This window comes from Dipodomys ordii, unplaced genomic scaffold (assembly GCF_000151885.1).
Source record: "Dipodomys ordii isolate 6190 unplaced genomic scaffold, Dord_2.0 Scaffold133, whole genome shotgun sequence".
Lineage (NCBI taxonomy): Eukaryota > Metazoa > Chordata > Mammalia > Rodentia > Heteromyidae > Dipodomys > Dipodomys ordii.
The window spans coordinates 3,762,796-3,780,218 of NW_012267349.1; the positions used below are offsets into that span (position 1 = coordinate 3,762,796).

The following is a 17,423-nucleotide window of genomic DNA, read 5'->3' on the forward strand; positions in this document are numbered from 1 at the left end:
TATAAATTCATGTTATGTATGTATGTGTATGTATGTATGTATGTTAATTCAAGCACCGAGGCTTGAATTAACTAGGCCTGAGTGCCGTCCCTTATCTGCTCTGCTTAAGGCTGGTGCTCTACCACTTGAGCCATAGTTCCAACTTCTTTGCTTTTGGTTTTTTAAATAAGGCCTCACTATATAACTCATATTGGCCTTGAATTAGTAATCATTCTGCCCCAGCCTCCCTACTGGGATTATAGAAATGTATTACCTAGGAATGTACATACCTAGCATAACATAATTTTAAGCATAAAAATATATGGTGCTGGTGGCTCACACCTGTAATCCTAGCTACTCAGGAGGCTGAGATTTGAATGAAGATTGTGGTTGGAAACCAGCCAGGGCAGGTAAGGCCATGAGACTCCTATCTCCAATAAACTATTCAGAAAAGCCATAAGTGGCATTGTGTCTGAAGCAGTAGAGCACTAGCCTTGAGTGCAAAGAGGCTCAGGGATAGTGTCCTGAGCCTGTTAAGACTGGCACTCACTCACTCACACACACACACACACACACACACAAAGATATATGAATGGATATAGAAATAGAAATATACATAAATGTGTATGTAGTGCATACATCCAGTTCTTCTGTCCACTGAGAGGGCCTAGAAGAAATGACATGGAAGGAGCAGTATGCACACTCATATGCAGATGATTGTTTCTAAACATTTGGCACTAAAAGGAGCAGGGCTTATTAGAAAATGACTGGTAAAGGTTGGAGATACAAGAAAAAAAAGCCTGTACCAGGGGCTGGGAAGGTAGCTCAGTGGTAGAGTGCTTGTCTTGCATGCATGAGACCATGGGTTCGATTCCTCAGCACCACATAAGCAAAAAGAAAAAGCCGAAAGTGGTGCTATGGCTCAAGTGGTAGAGTGCTACCCTTGAGCTGAAGAGCTGAGGGACAGCGCCCAGGCCCAGAGTTCAGGCCCCACGACCGGACAAAAAAAAAAAAACAACTCGTGCTAAACACACTGAGTCAGGGGAGTCACTCAGCAACTTAACCCTGCACCCCAGTCCTGTGTCAGAGGTGCTAAGTTTAGGCAGTGATCCATGACTCACCACTAACTGGCCATTTGTTGTCATTACTGTCATTTATTGTCTTTTGCATTTCACTTTTCTGAGAAAAGCTAAAACTATATTATTGAGTCTCACTTGGCATAAATAAACAGTTTGATGTTGGAATGTTAGAAAAAGCCCAGGCTCATGTTTGAAGCCAGAAGGTTGGGTGAGGAGAAAGCATCGGCAGAGGCTTGGCATACTTATTTGCTTATCTTTGCCCACGTGTTTCTGTTCAGGTTCTATCTACTCCTTCTGGCCATGCAAACACCCATCACAGCACAGTGTACCAACTGCTGATCTGTCCAAACTTGGGGATGGGAAGAAGTTGGACTGCACACAAAGAGGAACTTCCTGTCCCCTCTACAACACACACTGGCCCCCAGGGGTTTGTTGGACCCCCTTACTCATGCTACTGCCTCTTTAGTACTGAATCTGAATCCTGGCACATGCCAGTATGACCCTGAACTCCTTACCTGATACGCAGCAGATGCTGCACTCCAGAGGAAGCCCTCAGGAAAGTGTCCATACAAGAACTCATCCTCCTTGGGCAGTGGCATGCCATTGTTGGTAATGACCTCTGTGTAGTACCTGGCCGAGGCTCTTGCTGTGCGGGGCCTGTTCACATTATTGAAGTCAACGTGGTACAGTCCAAACTTGATTGTGTAGCCAAACGACCATTCAAAGTTATCCATTAGAGACCAGGCAGAATACCCTCTAAGGTCTACACCATCGAGCCTGTAGGCTAGAAACATCCCAAAGGACAAACAGAACTTTAGACAAGGAGTCAGGAACTTTAGGAAGCCCATTCATGTGCAGATTCCTCAAGGCAATGATCCTAAACCATCTCCTTGAAAGCAGAGTAACATGTACCCTGAGACATGCACAAATGGTTTTGTTCTTTTTTTTTTTTTTGCTAGCTTTGATGACCCTATAGCAAGTATTAATGATTGATCTTTACAAAATCAAATTTGTTTATTAAGGTAAAGGGACTTATCTTGAATTCACAGCCTGCTTTAGAAGCTAATTACAGAAGTGAGAATTTAAAGAAGAGATTTTTGGTTTTGGCTGGTCGCTGGTGGCTCATGCCTATAATCCTAGATACTCAGGATGCTGAGATCTAAAGACAGAGGTTCAAAGCCAGCCTAGGCAGGGAAGCCCACCAGAAAACCAGAAGTAGAGCTGTGGCTCAAAGTGGTTGAGTGCTAGTCTTGAGTAAAAGATCTCAGGGACAGTGCCCAGGCCCTAAGTGCAAGGCCCACGACTGACAGGAAAAAAAAAAAAGGTGTTTTTTTGTATGTTTTTTTTTTTCTGGAGTACATGGTAATGAAAAAGTGGACTCAAGAAAAAAATTCTTTTGGAGATTCTGTATACATTTGTACATTTTTTCTGGGAAAAGAGCATAGCTTTCCCCCCCAGTTTCTCAAGGAATATGTAAACCCCAAATGGGTAAAGAATTACAAAGTTAGAGCACAAAAGAGAATCTTTAAATGTATTGTGTTAAGCCATTTCAGGCTCTTGACATATGGAAGGCTGAAAGAATCTGTAAGATGAAATGAATTCTCACATACCTTTCAAAGCTTCATTGATGTAGGTTTTGTGGAAAAATATCCTATCGGTATCATCTACTTTTGGATCTTCCAGCCCCACTCCATTTTCGGTGATATAAATAGGGATTTCTCCATACTCTTCTTTGATCCAATTCAGCAGCCTCCGCATTCCCCAGGGCACTACTTTGTGCATTGCTGATGAAATCCAGGAAGTATCTTCCTCCCTTGTGATCTCCTGGTCATCTTCATGGGAGGGTGGATTTAGTCTGGGTGTTTTGTGACGTACGATTCTAGTTGAGTAGGTGTTGAGGCAGAAGACATCAGCTGTGCCCCTAATGTATGCCTTCTCCTCCTCTGTGAAGCTGGGCAGGCGAGAGGTGGCTAAGTGTTGTAGTTCACTCCTGTTTCCTACTTTCCACTTCATGGCATCAGGATAGTCCCCATTTCTAAAAATGGGGTGTGCAAACCAACCCAGAACAAACTGTAACTTTCGATCAGCTGCTTCCACCTCTCTGGGGACTCCTGGTGATTTGGGCTCTGCCCAGTGTGCACTCAGGCTCAATGAGATGACCCCGTTCTGCTTCTGCCTGTATTTCTTGTCATAAGTATGATAGACTCTGGCATGAGCTTTGATCACTGCATGGCCAATCCTGTAAGGGCCCCAGCCTGAGTCCTTCACATTTGGAGGAAATACCCCTGAGCCATAACCAAGCCATGCCTGGAATGAGGGCTCATTAAAGGTCATCCAGAACTTGACTCTGTCACCAAAGGTCTGGAAACAGAAGTCTGCATAGCTGTCAAACAAGTCAATCAGGGAAGGATTCTCCCAGCCTCCAATATCCTGGAGGGCCTGAGGTAGGTCCCAGTGAAACAGTGTCACCATGGGAGAGATGTTGCTTGCCACCAACCCATCAATCAGTTTGTTGTAGTATTCAACACCATGACTGTTGATAGTACTGTTTCTTCCAGTTGGGAAAATCCGGGACCAGGAGATAGAAAAGCGATAAGCATTCACCTTCAAAGTTCGAAGCATATTCAGATCAGCATCCAGATTATTGTAGCTGTCACAGGCTATGTCTCCAGTGGAATTGTCTTTGACATTGCCTGGTGTATGGGTAAAGTTATCCCAAATGCTGGGGCCTTTGCCATCAGCATCCCAAGCTCCTTCAATTTGATAGGCTGAAGAGGACACACCCCACAGAAAGTCCTCCCGGAACGTGCCATGGTAGAACAAGTCTCTTTCAAACTTGGGTTGGTTGGAGAACTTTTCCCATACTACCTTAGCTTTGGAGGGCACCTCAGATGGGAATGCAAAGGTTTTAGTCTTGGAGGGGAAGTAGGCTGTAGAAGGTGGATGAAGCCTTTTGACCACTTTGTCAAGGAAGCCATTCTTTTCAATGATACTGGTGAAAAAGTAGGCAGATTTCCCGGGCGTCCTTGGCTTGCTGCTCTCGTTGAAGTTAACATGGTACAACCCAAATCTCTGGCTGTAGCCAGAGGGGCCTTCGAAGCCATCAATGAGGGAACGAGCAATGTAAGAACGAACATCTACTGAGTCTTCCTTCACAGCTATGAAGAAAAACAAAAACAATATTTTTAGATAATTTTTCTTATAAAATTGTTTGAGCCTGTTACTAATGTCACTTTTAGAAAGTTTCCCTTTGGCCAGGTGCTGGTGGCTCACAGCTATAATCCTAGCTACTCAGGAGGCTGAGATCTGAGGATTCAGGTTCAAAGCCAGCCTGGGCAGGAAAATCTGTGAGACATCTCCAAGTAACCACCAGAAAACTGGAGGTGGTGCTGTGACTCCACAGAGCTCAGGAACAGCATCCAGGCCTGAGTTCACGACCCATAACCAATAAAAATAGAAAATATAAAGTTTCCCTTTGAAGCTAGGCATCATTGGCTCATGCTTGTAATGCTAGATATTCAGAAGGCTGAGAGTTGGAGGATAAAGGTTTGAGTCCAGCCATGTCAGAATTAACTAGCAAAAAGCACGGCTGGAGATATGGTTCAAGTTCTAAAGCACTGCCTGCCTAGCAAACATGAGGCCCTGAATTTAAACTATCCTACTGCCAAAAATAAATTTCCTTTTTTCTTCTTGTTGTTGGTACTGGAGCTTGAACTTGATCTTTGTTCATTCATTTTTGTTGTTGTTGTTGGTCATGGGGGGCTGAACTGGGCCTGGGCACTGTCCCTCAGCTCTTCAGCTCAAGGCTAGCACTCTACCACTTGAGCTACAGTGCCACTTCCAGGTTTTTCTGCTTATGTGGTGCTGAGGAATCGAACCCAGGTCCTGATGCATGCAAGACAAGCGCTCTACCACTGAGCCACCTTCCCAGCCCTCATTTTTTCTTGCTTAGGGCTGGCTGATAGTTTGGGAAGTTACTTAGATAACCACAAAACTGAACCTTTTTTTTCTCTTCAGAATGCATAAAAGGAAAACCAAGAAGACTCCACAAAACACCAGGCCACATTTATGGCCACATATCTCAACTTCATACACCATCCCTATCTTGAAATAAGTAATAGAATATGCTCTGTCTGCTCATATCAAGATGACTTGATTTTCTATAGAATACATAAATTATTTGATTTTTTTTTTGGTGCTGGTCCTGGGGCTTGAACTCAGGGTCTGGGTGCTGTCTGTGAGCTTTTTCGCCCAAGGCTACAGTCTACCATTTGCATCATAGCTCCAATTCTGGCTGTTTGATGGTTAATGGAGATAACAGTCTCATAGACTTTCCTGAATAGGCAAACTGTGATTATCAGACCTCAGATTCCTGAGTAGCTAAGATTACAGATGTGAGCCACTGGCACTTGCCAATCTTTTTAAAGTGTGACTTTTTGGTTTTCCCTGCAATAATTTCAACATAAAATGATGACACATTCTGTATGTTTAAAAAAGAAAAAGAAAGACAGTCAAAAGAAATCTGAGGATCACAGTTCAAAGACAGCCTGGGCAGGAAAGTTTGAGACTCTTATCTCCGATAAACCACAAGAAACTGGAAGTGGTGCTATGGCTCAAATGGTAGAGCACTAGCCTTGAGCTGAAGAGCTGAGGAACAGCACCCAGGCCCCACAACCAGGAGGAAAAAAAGACATATGAATGATACAGCAGAAAAGCATGAAACTAGACATGGGCCAATTGGATCACAATGAATGACAAATACATTTTTTCGGGGGGAGTAGGACTGAAGTTTGAACTCTGGGCCTTATGATTGCTAAGCACTTGAGCCATGCCTCCAGCCTGACATATAAATTTCATAGTCAGGTGAAGGAAATGGAATTAATGGGGTTAGAGTAATGAAGAAATTAATGAGTTAGAATCCTATCCTAAGCATCTACATGCCCTTATCACCATATAATTCTCTGCCTGTATCCTCTTAAACTGAGTCCTCTTTGGAAAGGATTTATAAGATGATTCCTTTGTTGCTTTGTATGTCCCTCCCCCACAGTATAACCCCTGCTTTCACTGTATTTGATGTTGGTATAATTTGTGGAGGGGAAGGGCAAAAACAGTTTAAATAGGGATACAGGTGGACTCATTGCAGTAATGAGATGTACAAGTCGTTATGTCGAAAAACAAACTTTATAACTTTGGGGGGGAATGGGGGGATGGGAAGGGATGGTAAAGGGAAACAAAGGAGGAAGCTACCATGCTTGATAAGAAATGTATTCATTATCTTGTCCATGTAATTGTAACTCCTCTGTATGGTATTTTCACAATAAAAAAAAATACTGTGCTCCTAAGATGATATGGCTTGATGCCTAGCTAGGATGCAAATGGGCAGGACATTGAAGGGTAGGAAGAACATTCTAGGGAAAAACATGGGAATACTTGGGTGCAGTGCCTCACACCATTAATCCTAGCATAACAGGAGGATTACAATTGAAAGCCAACCTGGAAGAAAACGATTTTAGGACTCCATTTCAAAAACGATTTTAGGACTCCATTTCAACCAATAGCCGGTTATAGTGATATGTGACTGTCATCCCAGCTATGTGGGTGTCTAATGTGGTGAGGATCACCATTTCAGGCTGGCCTGAGCCAAAAAGTACTTGGGATACACCCCTCCTCACTTCAACAGAAAAGGCTAGGCATGGTGATTTCATGCCTGTTACTCCACCAACAGTGGTGGGTAAACATAAATAGGAGGGCTATGGTCCATTCTAGCCTAGGGGAAAAAAGCAAGGCACTATCTCAAAAATAACAAGAGCAAAAAGAGCTGGAGTCATGGTTCAACTGGTAGCCCTAAGTTTAAGCTTCAGTATTGCCAAAAGCAGGCAATCAGACAAGCAAGAGGCAGGGAGGAAGGAAGAGAGGGAAGGAGAAAGGAAGGGAGGGAAAGGATAGAAGAATAAGAGAAAAGAAAAAAGGAAGGAAGGAAGGAAGGAAGGAAGGAAGGAAGGAAGGGAGGGGAAGAAGAAGGATGCAAGCCTTTGGGAAAGGCAGTTGAGAGGATGATGTGAAGGGATGTGAAGTGAAGAGCACTATTGCCACCAATACTACTTTTAGTTTTGTTTCCTTGGAGATTGTATTTGTTCCAGTAATGAGAATTTTGAAGACTCAGAACACTTAGAGAAGAGCCATTCACCTTCTAATCATCAGTATATCAACTATTCTTACCCTTGAGTACCTCATTGATGTACTGGTTGAAGTAGTCCACTCTTAAGGAATCATCAAAGAGGTTTTCGCTTTCCCCTATGGGCATGCCATTCCCTGCTAGGTAGATTGGAACTTTTCCTCTTGTGTATTCTTCTGATGCAAACCGCAACAGTCTCCTTATACCCCAGGGCACCACACGAATCCAAGGAGATGAGGTTTGGGGCCAGGTAGGATCCACATGTTGGGAGAAGCCTCCAATGTTCTCATAGCTTGGGATGCAGGTGTGCTGTCGGGCCTTGCTGATGAGGCGGGAGGTATAATGAGACAGACCCAGAAAGTCAGCAGAACCTTTAATGAGCTGCTTCTCTGCCTGGGTGAACTCAGGGAGCTGGGCCACAGGCCTGGGGCACTGTTCATTTATCTGTTGAATTTGTGCCCTCAGGATGGCTGGGTAGTCTCCATCCACAAAGATGGGGTGTGCAAACCAACCCAGCATGAAGTGCAAGTAGCGTTCAGAGGCAGCCAAGTCTTCAGTCCTCTCTGGAGACAGGGGCTCCGCCCAGTCTGAATTCAGCACAATGCCCACCCGGCCCTGCTGCTGCAGGCGATGGTGATGGTTATAATGGTGCCAAGTTCTAGCATGAGCCTTCAGGATCAAATGAGCCACCTAGTGAGGAAGACAGAAATACAGTGCTTAATACCAATGGTGCCAACAACAGCACTAAGAAGCCAACAGCAAATCAACAGCAACATGCAAGTTAATACTAATGTCAGTGATGTCAACAAGTCAACGAAGACAACATTGACAATGGCAACATAACACTAATTCCAAAAAATCCTCAATAATTTGACAACATTAAGACCAATGTCCATTATGGCAACAAGTTAATAATGTCAACAAATCAACAAACTCATGCTAATAGTGTCAGTAAGTCAATAATAACATCAAATCAATCACAGTGTAATGAATTTAATCCACATGTCTATAGGCAACATCAATAATGCTGATGTTAACACTATCAAAACCAGTATTAACAAATCAAGAAAATTAGCAAAAGTCAGCATCAGTAAATCTATAGCAACATCATCAACAAGCTCAGTAACAATAACACATATTGAGCCTTTATTGCTCAATAAATTCTTTCATGTAATCCTTATAACAACTTCATTTGAAAAGTATAATTATTATTTCCACCAAACATAAAGAAGACAAGATCTATAATGGTATAATAACTCCACAAGGCTGAAATTAGGAGTAAGGTGAGAATATAGGACCCAGGCAGAGCTGTGGAGAGTGAAAGAAACGTGTAATCTCAGCATTCAGGAGACTGAGGCAGGAGAAGCTTGAGTTACAAACTAGCTTAAATTAACTGTGAAATCCTGCTTCAGAAAGGAAGAAAGGAAGGAAAGAAGAAAAGGAGAGAGAAAACAAGAAAAAAGAAGGGAAGAAAAGAAAAGAGGGCTGGGAATGTGGCTTAGTGGTAGAGTGCTCACCTAGCATACACAAAGCCCTGGGATCAATTCCTTGGTACCACAAATACAGAAAAAGCCAGAAGTGATGCAGTGGCTCAAGTGGTAAGACTGCTAGCCTTGAGCACAGAGAGGCTCAGGGACAGCGCCCAGGCCCTGAGTCAAGCCCCAAACCTGGCCAAAAAAAAAGAATACCTTTCTTGAGCCAGGTGCTGGTGGCTCACGCCTGTAATCCTAGCTACTCAGGAGGCTGAGATCTGAGGATCTGGGTTCCAAACCAGCCCAGGCAGGAAAGTCCATTAACCACCAGAAAGTCAGAAGTGGTGCTGTGACCTAAGTGGTAGAGTGCTCCCTTTGAGCTGAAGAGCTGAAGGACAGCACCCAGGCCCAGAGTTCAAGCTCTACAACCAACCAAAAAGAAAAAGAAAAAAAGAAAAGAAAGGAAGAGCTAAGAAAGGCTTAAACCAAGCAATCAGATCCAGGCCTGCTATTGTCATCCTACACATTCTGCCTCTGTACTCAATGCTGAACAAGTGAAAAAGGGAGACCACTCTGTAGCCTACTTATTTTCCTTTCTACATAAATTCCACAACCAGGAATCTCTCTGTACACTTAATCCCATGGTCTTATAAGTCATCTATGTTCCCTGGTAGAATATCACAGAAAAACAGACAAAAGAGAGGTATCAGAGTAAACAAGTTTACAAGTAAATCTTGACTCTGCTATGAATTATCTCCTCTGTAAGCATACAATCTGTTCCCTCAGTTTCAGCTTTTTAGTCTGTAAGAAGTAGATACTACCCTGACATATTCCTGGATATTGCTTTACACAGTTTAATATAGTTTCATATCTACATACTAAAACTTTATAAAGTATATAATATTAATAAGAAAAAGAAGTGGATCATTATGGGTCCATCTGGAAAGATTAACATTAGTGCACACAAAGCAACGACCAAAAACTTGGAGTAGGCCCAGCGCTGGTGGCTCACGCTTGTAATCCTAGCTACTCAGGAGGCTGAGATCTGAGGATCATGGTTCAAAGCCAGCCCGGGCAGGAAACTCTGTGAGACCCTTATCTCCAATAAACCACTAGAAAACCGGAAGTGGCGCTGTGACTCAGGCAGTAGAGCGCTAGCCTTGAGCTGAAGAGCTGAGGGACAGCGCCCAGGCCCAGAGTTCAAGCCCCACAACCGACAAAAAAAAAAACACAAAAAACAAAAAACCTTGGAGTAGGTAGTGTATTCATCTACATCCATAATCCCAACATTTGGAAGACTGCGGCAGGGAGGATCAGCTTGGGCTACATGGAAACCTTGTATTTCAAAAACAAAATCAAGAAACTCCTAGTTACTCAGGAGGCTGAGGATCTCAGTTCAGAGCCAGCCTGGTAGGAAAGCTGTGAGACTCTCATCTCCAATCAACTACTCAGAAAAAGCCAGAAGTGGTATAAGGACAGAGCCCAGGCCCTGCGTTCACGCCCCAGGATTGGCAAAAAACAAAAACAAGGTCGCACTAGTAGCTTTTACCTATAATCCTAGAAGGCAGCCCAAACAAAAAAAAATTGTGAGACCCTTGTTTTCAACCAAGAGCATGGACCTGTTGTTAAAACAGGGAGCCTAAAATAGGCTGATCACCCAGGCATACACCCAGGCAGAAAGTGAGACTCTATCTTAAAAATAGTGCAAAAAAAGCAGGGGTGGGGGGGAAGTGGCTCATGCCTGTAACCCTGGCTACTCAGGAAACTGAAATCACTGGGATTGTAGCTTGAAACCAGAGTCTGTGAGACCCCACCCCACCCCGCACCTCAGCAAAAAGCTGAGCTGGAAGTATGGTTCAAGTAGTAGAGCACAGCAGTGAGAAGCAAGTCATACAAGATTGTTAAGTCCTGAGATCAGGTCCCACAATTGGCAAGGGGGGGTTGGAGAGTGTAGGTATGAACAGTAGCACCCACCTAGCAAATTCAAGGCCCTGAACTCTAGTACTCCCCAAAACAACAAGAACACTAAAACCCTTGACATGCAGAAGAGACCTTGCTAAATCTTAATTCCTTTTCCTTTTTATCATCTGAAAAAGATGACACTTCTGAAGAATTTCCTATCAAAAATATGCCCTAGGAAGGTTTTTCTCATGTTCAGAATGTTAGTTCCTGAACTCCAATGGCAAATTGCACTCTTTTCCAGAAGAAACTTTTTTTTTTTTTTTTGGTCGGTTGGCCTGGGCACTGTCCCTCAGCTCAAGGCTCAAGGCTAGTGTTCTAGCACTTGAACCACAGCACCACTTCTGGATTTTTCTGCTTACCTGGTGCTGAGGAATCGAACCCAGGGCCTCATGTATGCAAGGCAAGCACTCTACCACTGAGCCACCTTCCCAGCTCAGAAACTTTTCCTTTCTAAACTAGCCCAAGTCAGGCACGGTGCCCAATGGAATATTAGACAAGCACTAGGAACCATTATTGTGACCATGTAAACTTGGAGAATTACCAATGACAATGTCAAGTAAAGCATCAGCACTAACCTGAGCCGCCTTGTGAATGCTAATAAGGTTTAAAAAATCCAAGACTGGAAGAAAATATGAGAAATGATATGCCCCTTCATAGTTCCTATGTTAACAGGTGTTGGTGACTCGCACCTGTCATCCTAGCTACTCAAGAAGCTGAGATGTGAAGATCATGGTTCAAAGCCAGCACAGGCAGGAAAGTCTGTGAGACTCTTATCTCCAAGTAATCACTAAACAAAATGGAAAGTGGAGCTGTGACTCAAGTGGTAGAACACTAGCTTTGAGCAAAAAAAAGCTCAGGGACACCACCCAGGCTCTGAGTTTTAGCCCCAGGACTGGCACAAACAACAACAAAAAGGTTGCTATGCATTCCCATCAGTCACCAACATCCCCTAGCCAAGACCCAGCAGTAGATTCAGGGGTGGGCATGTGCCGACCCAGAAATCAGAAAATATAGGAGCAAGATTTCTTTCTTGCTGGTCTTAAAAGCAGAGCAATCAGGAAGTCTGGCAAGCAAACAGCCAACAAGGAGAACTAGGAAGAGAAAATAATTGGGTGTGGGAAAATCATGGGTGACCAAACTAGAAACAATCCCTTAAAAGATAAAGGAGAGAGAGAAAGAAGAGGGGGGGACAGGGGAAGAGATGGAGAGAGAGAAAAAAAAAGAGAAAAGAAACAATCCCTTTCATTTCCCTGAGTTCAGATTCTCTCTGAACTCTCTTAAATCAATTTGGGTTAGGCTTTCTTTCTTTCTTTCTTTCTTTTTTTTTTTTTTGGGTCCGGTCATGGGGCCTGACCTCTGGGCCTGGGCGCTGTCCCTCAGCTCTTCAGCTCAAGGCTAGCACTCTACCACTTGAGCCACAGCACCACTTTCGGCTTTTTACTTTTTGCTTATGTGGTGTTGAGGAATCAAACCCAGGGCCTCATGCATGCAAGGCAAGCGCTCTACCACTGAGCCACCTTCCCAGCCCCTGGGTTATGCTTTCTGTGCTTTGACACACTGAGTCGGGTGGGTGGTATGTGTGATAGGCAAGGACTCTACTACTGAGCTGCAACTCCAGCCTGAAGATTTCTTTCAGGATCAGGAGGACTTGGGTTGAAATCTCCTAGCCTGCAACCCAACAGTGATGCCATTATGACCACATCATTTATCCCGAGCCCCCATCTCCTCACCAATTAATTATATCCCAAGGATGTCATAACTATTTTTAAAGTGCCAGAACAGTATTGAGCAAAATAAGATGATTAACAATTTATGGTTCCTTTAAAGAAGAAAAAGGAAAGTCCTGCTGAGGAAAGGAGCAAGACAAAATTACTTCCGTCTCACCAACCATCCTAATTAGCAGGCACCCTGGGAATGGGAAATGGAAATACCTTAAAAGAGGCCACTCCTGGGTCAGAGATGCCTGGTGCATGTTGTCCAGTGCCATAGCCTGCATAGCTCATCACCCATGGCTCATGGAAGGTCACCCACAGCTTCACACGATCTCCAAAGGTAGAGAAGCAGAAGGCTGCGTAGTCCAGGAAGGCATCCACCACACTCTCATTCTGCCACCCACCATGGTCCTGCAGGGCCTGGGGCAGGTCCCAGTGGAACAGTGTCACCATGGGCTCGATGTGGGAGTCCAGCAGGCTGTTGATCAGCTTGTTATAGTAGGCCACGCCTTGGAGGCTGGGGTTGCTCCCATGCCCAGTAGGGAAGATCCTGGACCAGGAGATGGAGAACTTGTACACCTGAGCTCTGAGTCCTCGAATCAGGGCCACATCATAAAATGGCTTGTGGTAACTGTCACTGGCCACTTCTGGGGTGGCCTGGTCCTTGGCAGTGTTCAGGTGCCCATATTGGTCCCAAATGCTTGGTCCCCTCCCACCTTCGGCCCAGCCTCCTTCCACATTAAAGGCTCCAGTGGAGACACCCCAGAGGAAACCTTCAGGAAAAACATCCTTTAGGAAGGCATCTCTTTCTATCTTGGACTGGTTAGCAAAGGTCTCCCAGATTCTCTGGTAGGCTGAGCCAAAGTACAAGGGTCCAACTGCTGACCCATGGTTCTGCTGCTGCTCAGTCTGAAATGCTGGGCTCTCCGTCAGAGAACAGGATATGCTGTGGAATTGAAGAGACACGAAGGGAAATAACTCATGACCCTGAGTTACAAATATCCTCATACAAACCAACAGGACAACATATTTAATCAATAAAGAAAGACATAGTCATTGGCAGGAAGTGACAGCTGGGAAAACTCATTATGGCTACTTTCTAGATGAGTGATTACTGCTCTTGTGTAAGAATATGGATAATGTGACTACTCTTGGATGAGACCACCCTTGAATACTGTCTGCAGTTGTGGCGCCACACTAATTATTTATAAAGCATAGCTAATAATGATGGCTTCATTAATTCAAGTTGGATTCTGTGCTGGCCATGGTGATAACAATGGTATCATTTACTTTTCAGAGCTAATTTATGAGATAGGTACTTCAATTACTTCTTCCTCATCCTCCAGAAGGAGAAGCACATTTACAGAGTTGAGTAACTTCTGGACCAGCTGGTTCAGGAGATTTCAGCATTGAAACTAGTGGTATGTATCCACTATTGTAAACAATGTCAGCTTTGGCTACAATCTTCTTCATACAGCCTGGATTATATACATAATATCAAACGCTCAAGTATACAGTCATGTTAAGGATGACAAAATAACAAGACAGGAGCTTAGACTATTGATCATTGTACTGGCTCCTTGATCACATAGTTTGTAGTAATGGAATCAAGCCTATGTATTTAACCATATGTATCACTATGTCTGTGCATACATATTTATGTCCATAAATTATATATACTATATATTTAAGATACTACGTCACATAGAAGTGTGGTCCTTGGGCTGAGAAGGTGGCTCAGTGGTAGAGTGCTTGCCTTGCATGCTTGAGGCCCTGGGTTCGATTCCTCAGCACCACATAAGAAAAAAGCCAGAAGTGGCGCTGTGGCTCAAGTGGTAGAGCGCTAGCCTTGAGCTGAAGAGCTGAGGGACAGTGCCCAGGCCCAGAGTTCAGGCCCCATGACTGGACCCCCCCGCCAAAAAAAAAGAGGCCTTGAGCTCAAACCTCAGTACCACCCAAAAAAAGTGCCATTTTTATATGCAATGTAGTCTGTTTTCTATTTCTAGTGTTCTTGGTCTCCCCTCCTTTCCTGTCTGCCTCCCTTCCTTCTAAATTGATTTCACAACCAATTAATCATGGCCTGCAACTGGAAAACACCCATCACAGTCTGCTGCCAACAGGCAACCTTGAAGAAGGGTTGGCCAGTATCCTATGTTGTTGGTCTGGAAAAGGTAGTGTGCCTGGAGGTGGAACACAAGACCATCTCCCTTGGAGTCCACGGTGTGGTGGATGGGGGTGGGTGGTGATATTTAGAGGCTTGCTCAGAAGGCAGAACTGACAAGAGTGACAAGCACATAGAACGTAGCCCCCATCCAAAGGAGTGATATATAGGCCCAAGCTGGCCCTAGGAAGGATGTTCCAAACCTAAGTAAATCTAGTTGACTCAGCATCAACTCCACAACAGCTAAAATAGTGGGGAAAAATAAATGATCATTCCTCTGGGAATGTGGCTTAGTGGTAGAGTGCTTGCCTGGCATGCATGAGGTCCTCAGTACCACATTACAACAACAAACAAAAAAACTAAGTCTCAATACCTCGCAGAAAAACATCACTCATCGTTACATATTATTCCAAATGTGTGCATGACTGTAGCACAACCAAGGTGTGGGTGTGACACTCCTGGAGGGCTCAGCCTCAGTGTGTGTTCATGCAGGAAAACACAAGCCTCTGCTCATCATTGTTACCCATGCTCCTCTGACCCTCTCAGTCCAGATTTGTAGAAAGAGGTCTGTGGAAATAAAGCAACTGCCCCTAGATGAAACAGGCTATGGCAGGACTTGCAAGTACCCCTCCTTCCACGATTCACCCCACGCCATCCCAGGAAATGGTCTTTGCCCCTCCTCTGAATGCAGTACTGTGGGCCACACTGATGTCAGTTTTTGGGTGCTTCTCTCCTGTCTACCTGTGATGCCTGGAATTCTCCAGGAAAAAACTCAGTTGTCTCTAAGCTTCTTCCATCTCCCCTTGTATCAACAGATCCTCCATCCCCATCTACCCGAGTGGTCTGTGTCAGGGCCTCTGCTGTAAACTAATGCTAAATCTTCAGATGAAGTACCAGGAGGTCAGAAGCCTTGAAGCTAGTGGCACTTCCATTTGGTAAATATTGACCTCTCGGAGAACCCATTTGATTTCAATTTCCTGGGTTTTCGTTCATTGAGACATAGCCCAATACTCCTAGGCTGACTTCATGTGTGTGGTCATGGAGAATTCATGCTTCTACCTATAGCACAAAGCCTGGCATGCAGAATTGTGTGAGTCTGTTGATCTGTTAACTGAGTAATGAAAGGGGAAGGCAGGAAGAGGTGGTGGCACTGAGGAGGGCCTGGAAGCTGAATGATGACCTCTAACCTGGGCTGTCTTACTGCACATGTGTAAAATGCATGTGTAAAGTATTCCGACAGAACACTGAGATTCCGAGATGTTCCCAAGCTGTTTCTCATACTATCCCTTTCTTGTTAATGTCATACAGGACATGGTGTAACTATAAAAATAACTTCCATGGGCTGGGAGGTTGGCTCAGTGGTAGATTGCTTGCCTTGCATGCATGAGGCCCTGGGTTCGATTCCTCGGCACCACATAAACAAAAAGCCAGAAGTGGTGCTGTGGCTCAAGAGGTAGAGCACTAGCCTTGAGCTGAAGAGCAGAGGGACAGTGCCCAGGCCCAGAGTTCAGGCCCCACAACTGACAAAAAAAAAAAAAAGAACTTCCAATGAGTCTATATAAGAGGTATATTATTTATAAACCTTAGCAGTTCAACCACCAAGGAATTATCTACAGGTAGGTACCAGTGGCTCAAGCCTGTAATACTAGCTACGTAGGAGACTGAGATCTGAGGATCAAGGTTTAAAGGCCAGTCTTAGCAGAAAATGTCCATGAAAAAATCAGAGTGGAACTTAAAATATTATCTGCAATCCCATCACTGATGAAAGCCTCTACACTTGTGGAGTTATATTTTCACCATGGGTAGCTTTCTTGTCTTTACTGTCTCCTGTAGAGCATTTCACATTTCACACTGAGGAAATAGGGGCAAGAACATACTCCCTTGTAGCTTCAGTACGTTGGTCAGATCTAACTTCAACATGCCTTCTCTTCCACATATTTACATTGTCTACAAGATCTTTAAAAGGCCAGGGCAACCTGTAATCCTAGCTACTCAGGAGGCTGAGATCTGAGGATCACGGTTCAAAGCCAGCCTGGGCAGGAAAGTCCATGAGACTCTTATCTCCAATAAACTACTAGAAAACCCGAAGTGGCACTGTGGTTCAAGTGGTAGAGCGCTCACCTTGAGCTGAGGAGCACAGGGACAGTGCCCAGGCCCAGAGTTCAAGCCCCACGACCGACAAAAAAAAAAAGGCCAGGGCAAAATCTTAAACTCAAATCCCAGCAATGCTGAGTATGCGCAACTGGGTGATTTGAAAAATAAGAAAGCCAAACTACATGAGTGGGGCCTAGACTGTCTCAATCAGGCTTTTCCTCTGAGCCTCCTTCTCTGTTGAATAACAATGATAAACCTGCTGGCCTAAGAGGTAAGGACAAGAATCCTCAAAGATTTCTCATGTAAAGAACAGAAAAGTAGTTTATAAACCACAGTTATTGGTCAACATAAATTGTAATATTACCTTTTCTTAGAACTTGAACAGCTCAGGAATGCATTAATATCAAACCCAATGGTGAGCACCTGGTCTTGATTTATTGCTGTAAGAGAAATTTTATTTACTTGATGTGAAACTCAACCAAGAACATATATGTCATTCATAAAACTCCATGAAGGGGCTAGGAAGGTGGCTCAGTGGTAAAGTGCTTGCCTTGCATGCTTATGAGGTCCTGGGCTCGATTCCTCAGCACCATATAAGCAGAAAAAGGCACTGTGGCTAAATGGTAGAGCACTGGCCTTGAGCTGAAGAACTGAGGGGCAGCTCCCAGGCCCAGAGTTCAGGCCCCACAACCAAAAAAAAAGAAAAGAAAGAAAGAAAGAAAGAAAGAAAGAAAGAAAGAAAGAAAGAAAGAAAGAAAGAAAGAAAGAAAGAAAGAAAGAAAGAAAGAA

At 44.1% G+C, this 17,423-nt stretch overlaps 1 protein-coding gene across 1 annotated transcript in view; it reads right to left on the reverse strand.

Moving 5' to 3' along the window:
* Positions 1–17,423, reverse strand: part of Lct (lactase) — a 55,121-nt gene that overhangs the window by 14,011 nt on the left and 23,687 nt on the right. Inside the window, exons 5-9 of the mRNA XM_013030813.1 lie at positions 16,999–17,074; positions 12,599–13,325; positions 7,278–7,923; positions 2,669–4,216; positions 1,574–1,842 (exon numbers count right to left, since the gene is read on the reverse strand). Of these exons, the coding sequence (XP_012886267.1) occupies positions 1,574–1,842; positions 2,669–4,216; positions 7,278–7,923; positions 12,599–13,325; positions 16,999–17,074 (3,266 nt within the window). The remainder of the gene's footprint in view (positions 1–1,573; positions 1,843–2,668; positions 4,217–7,277; positions 7,924–12,598; positions 13,326–16,998; positions 17,075–17,423) is intronic.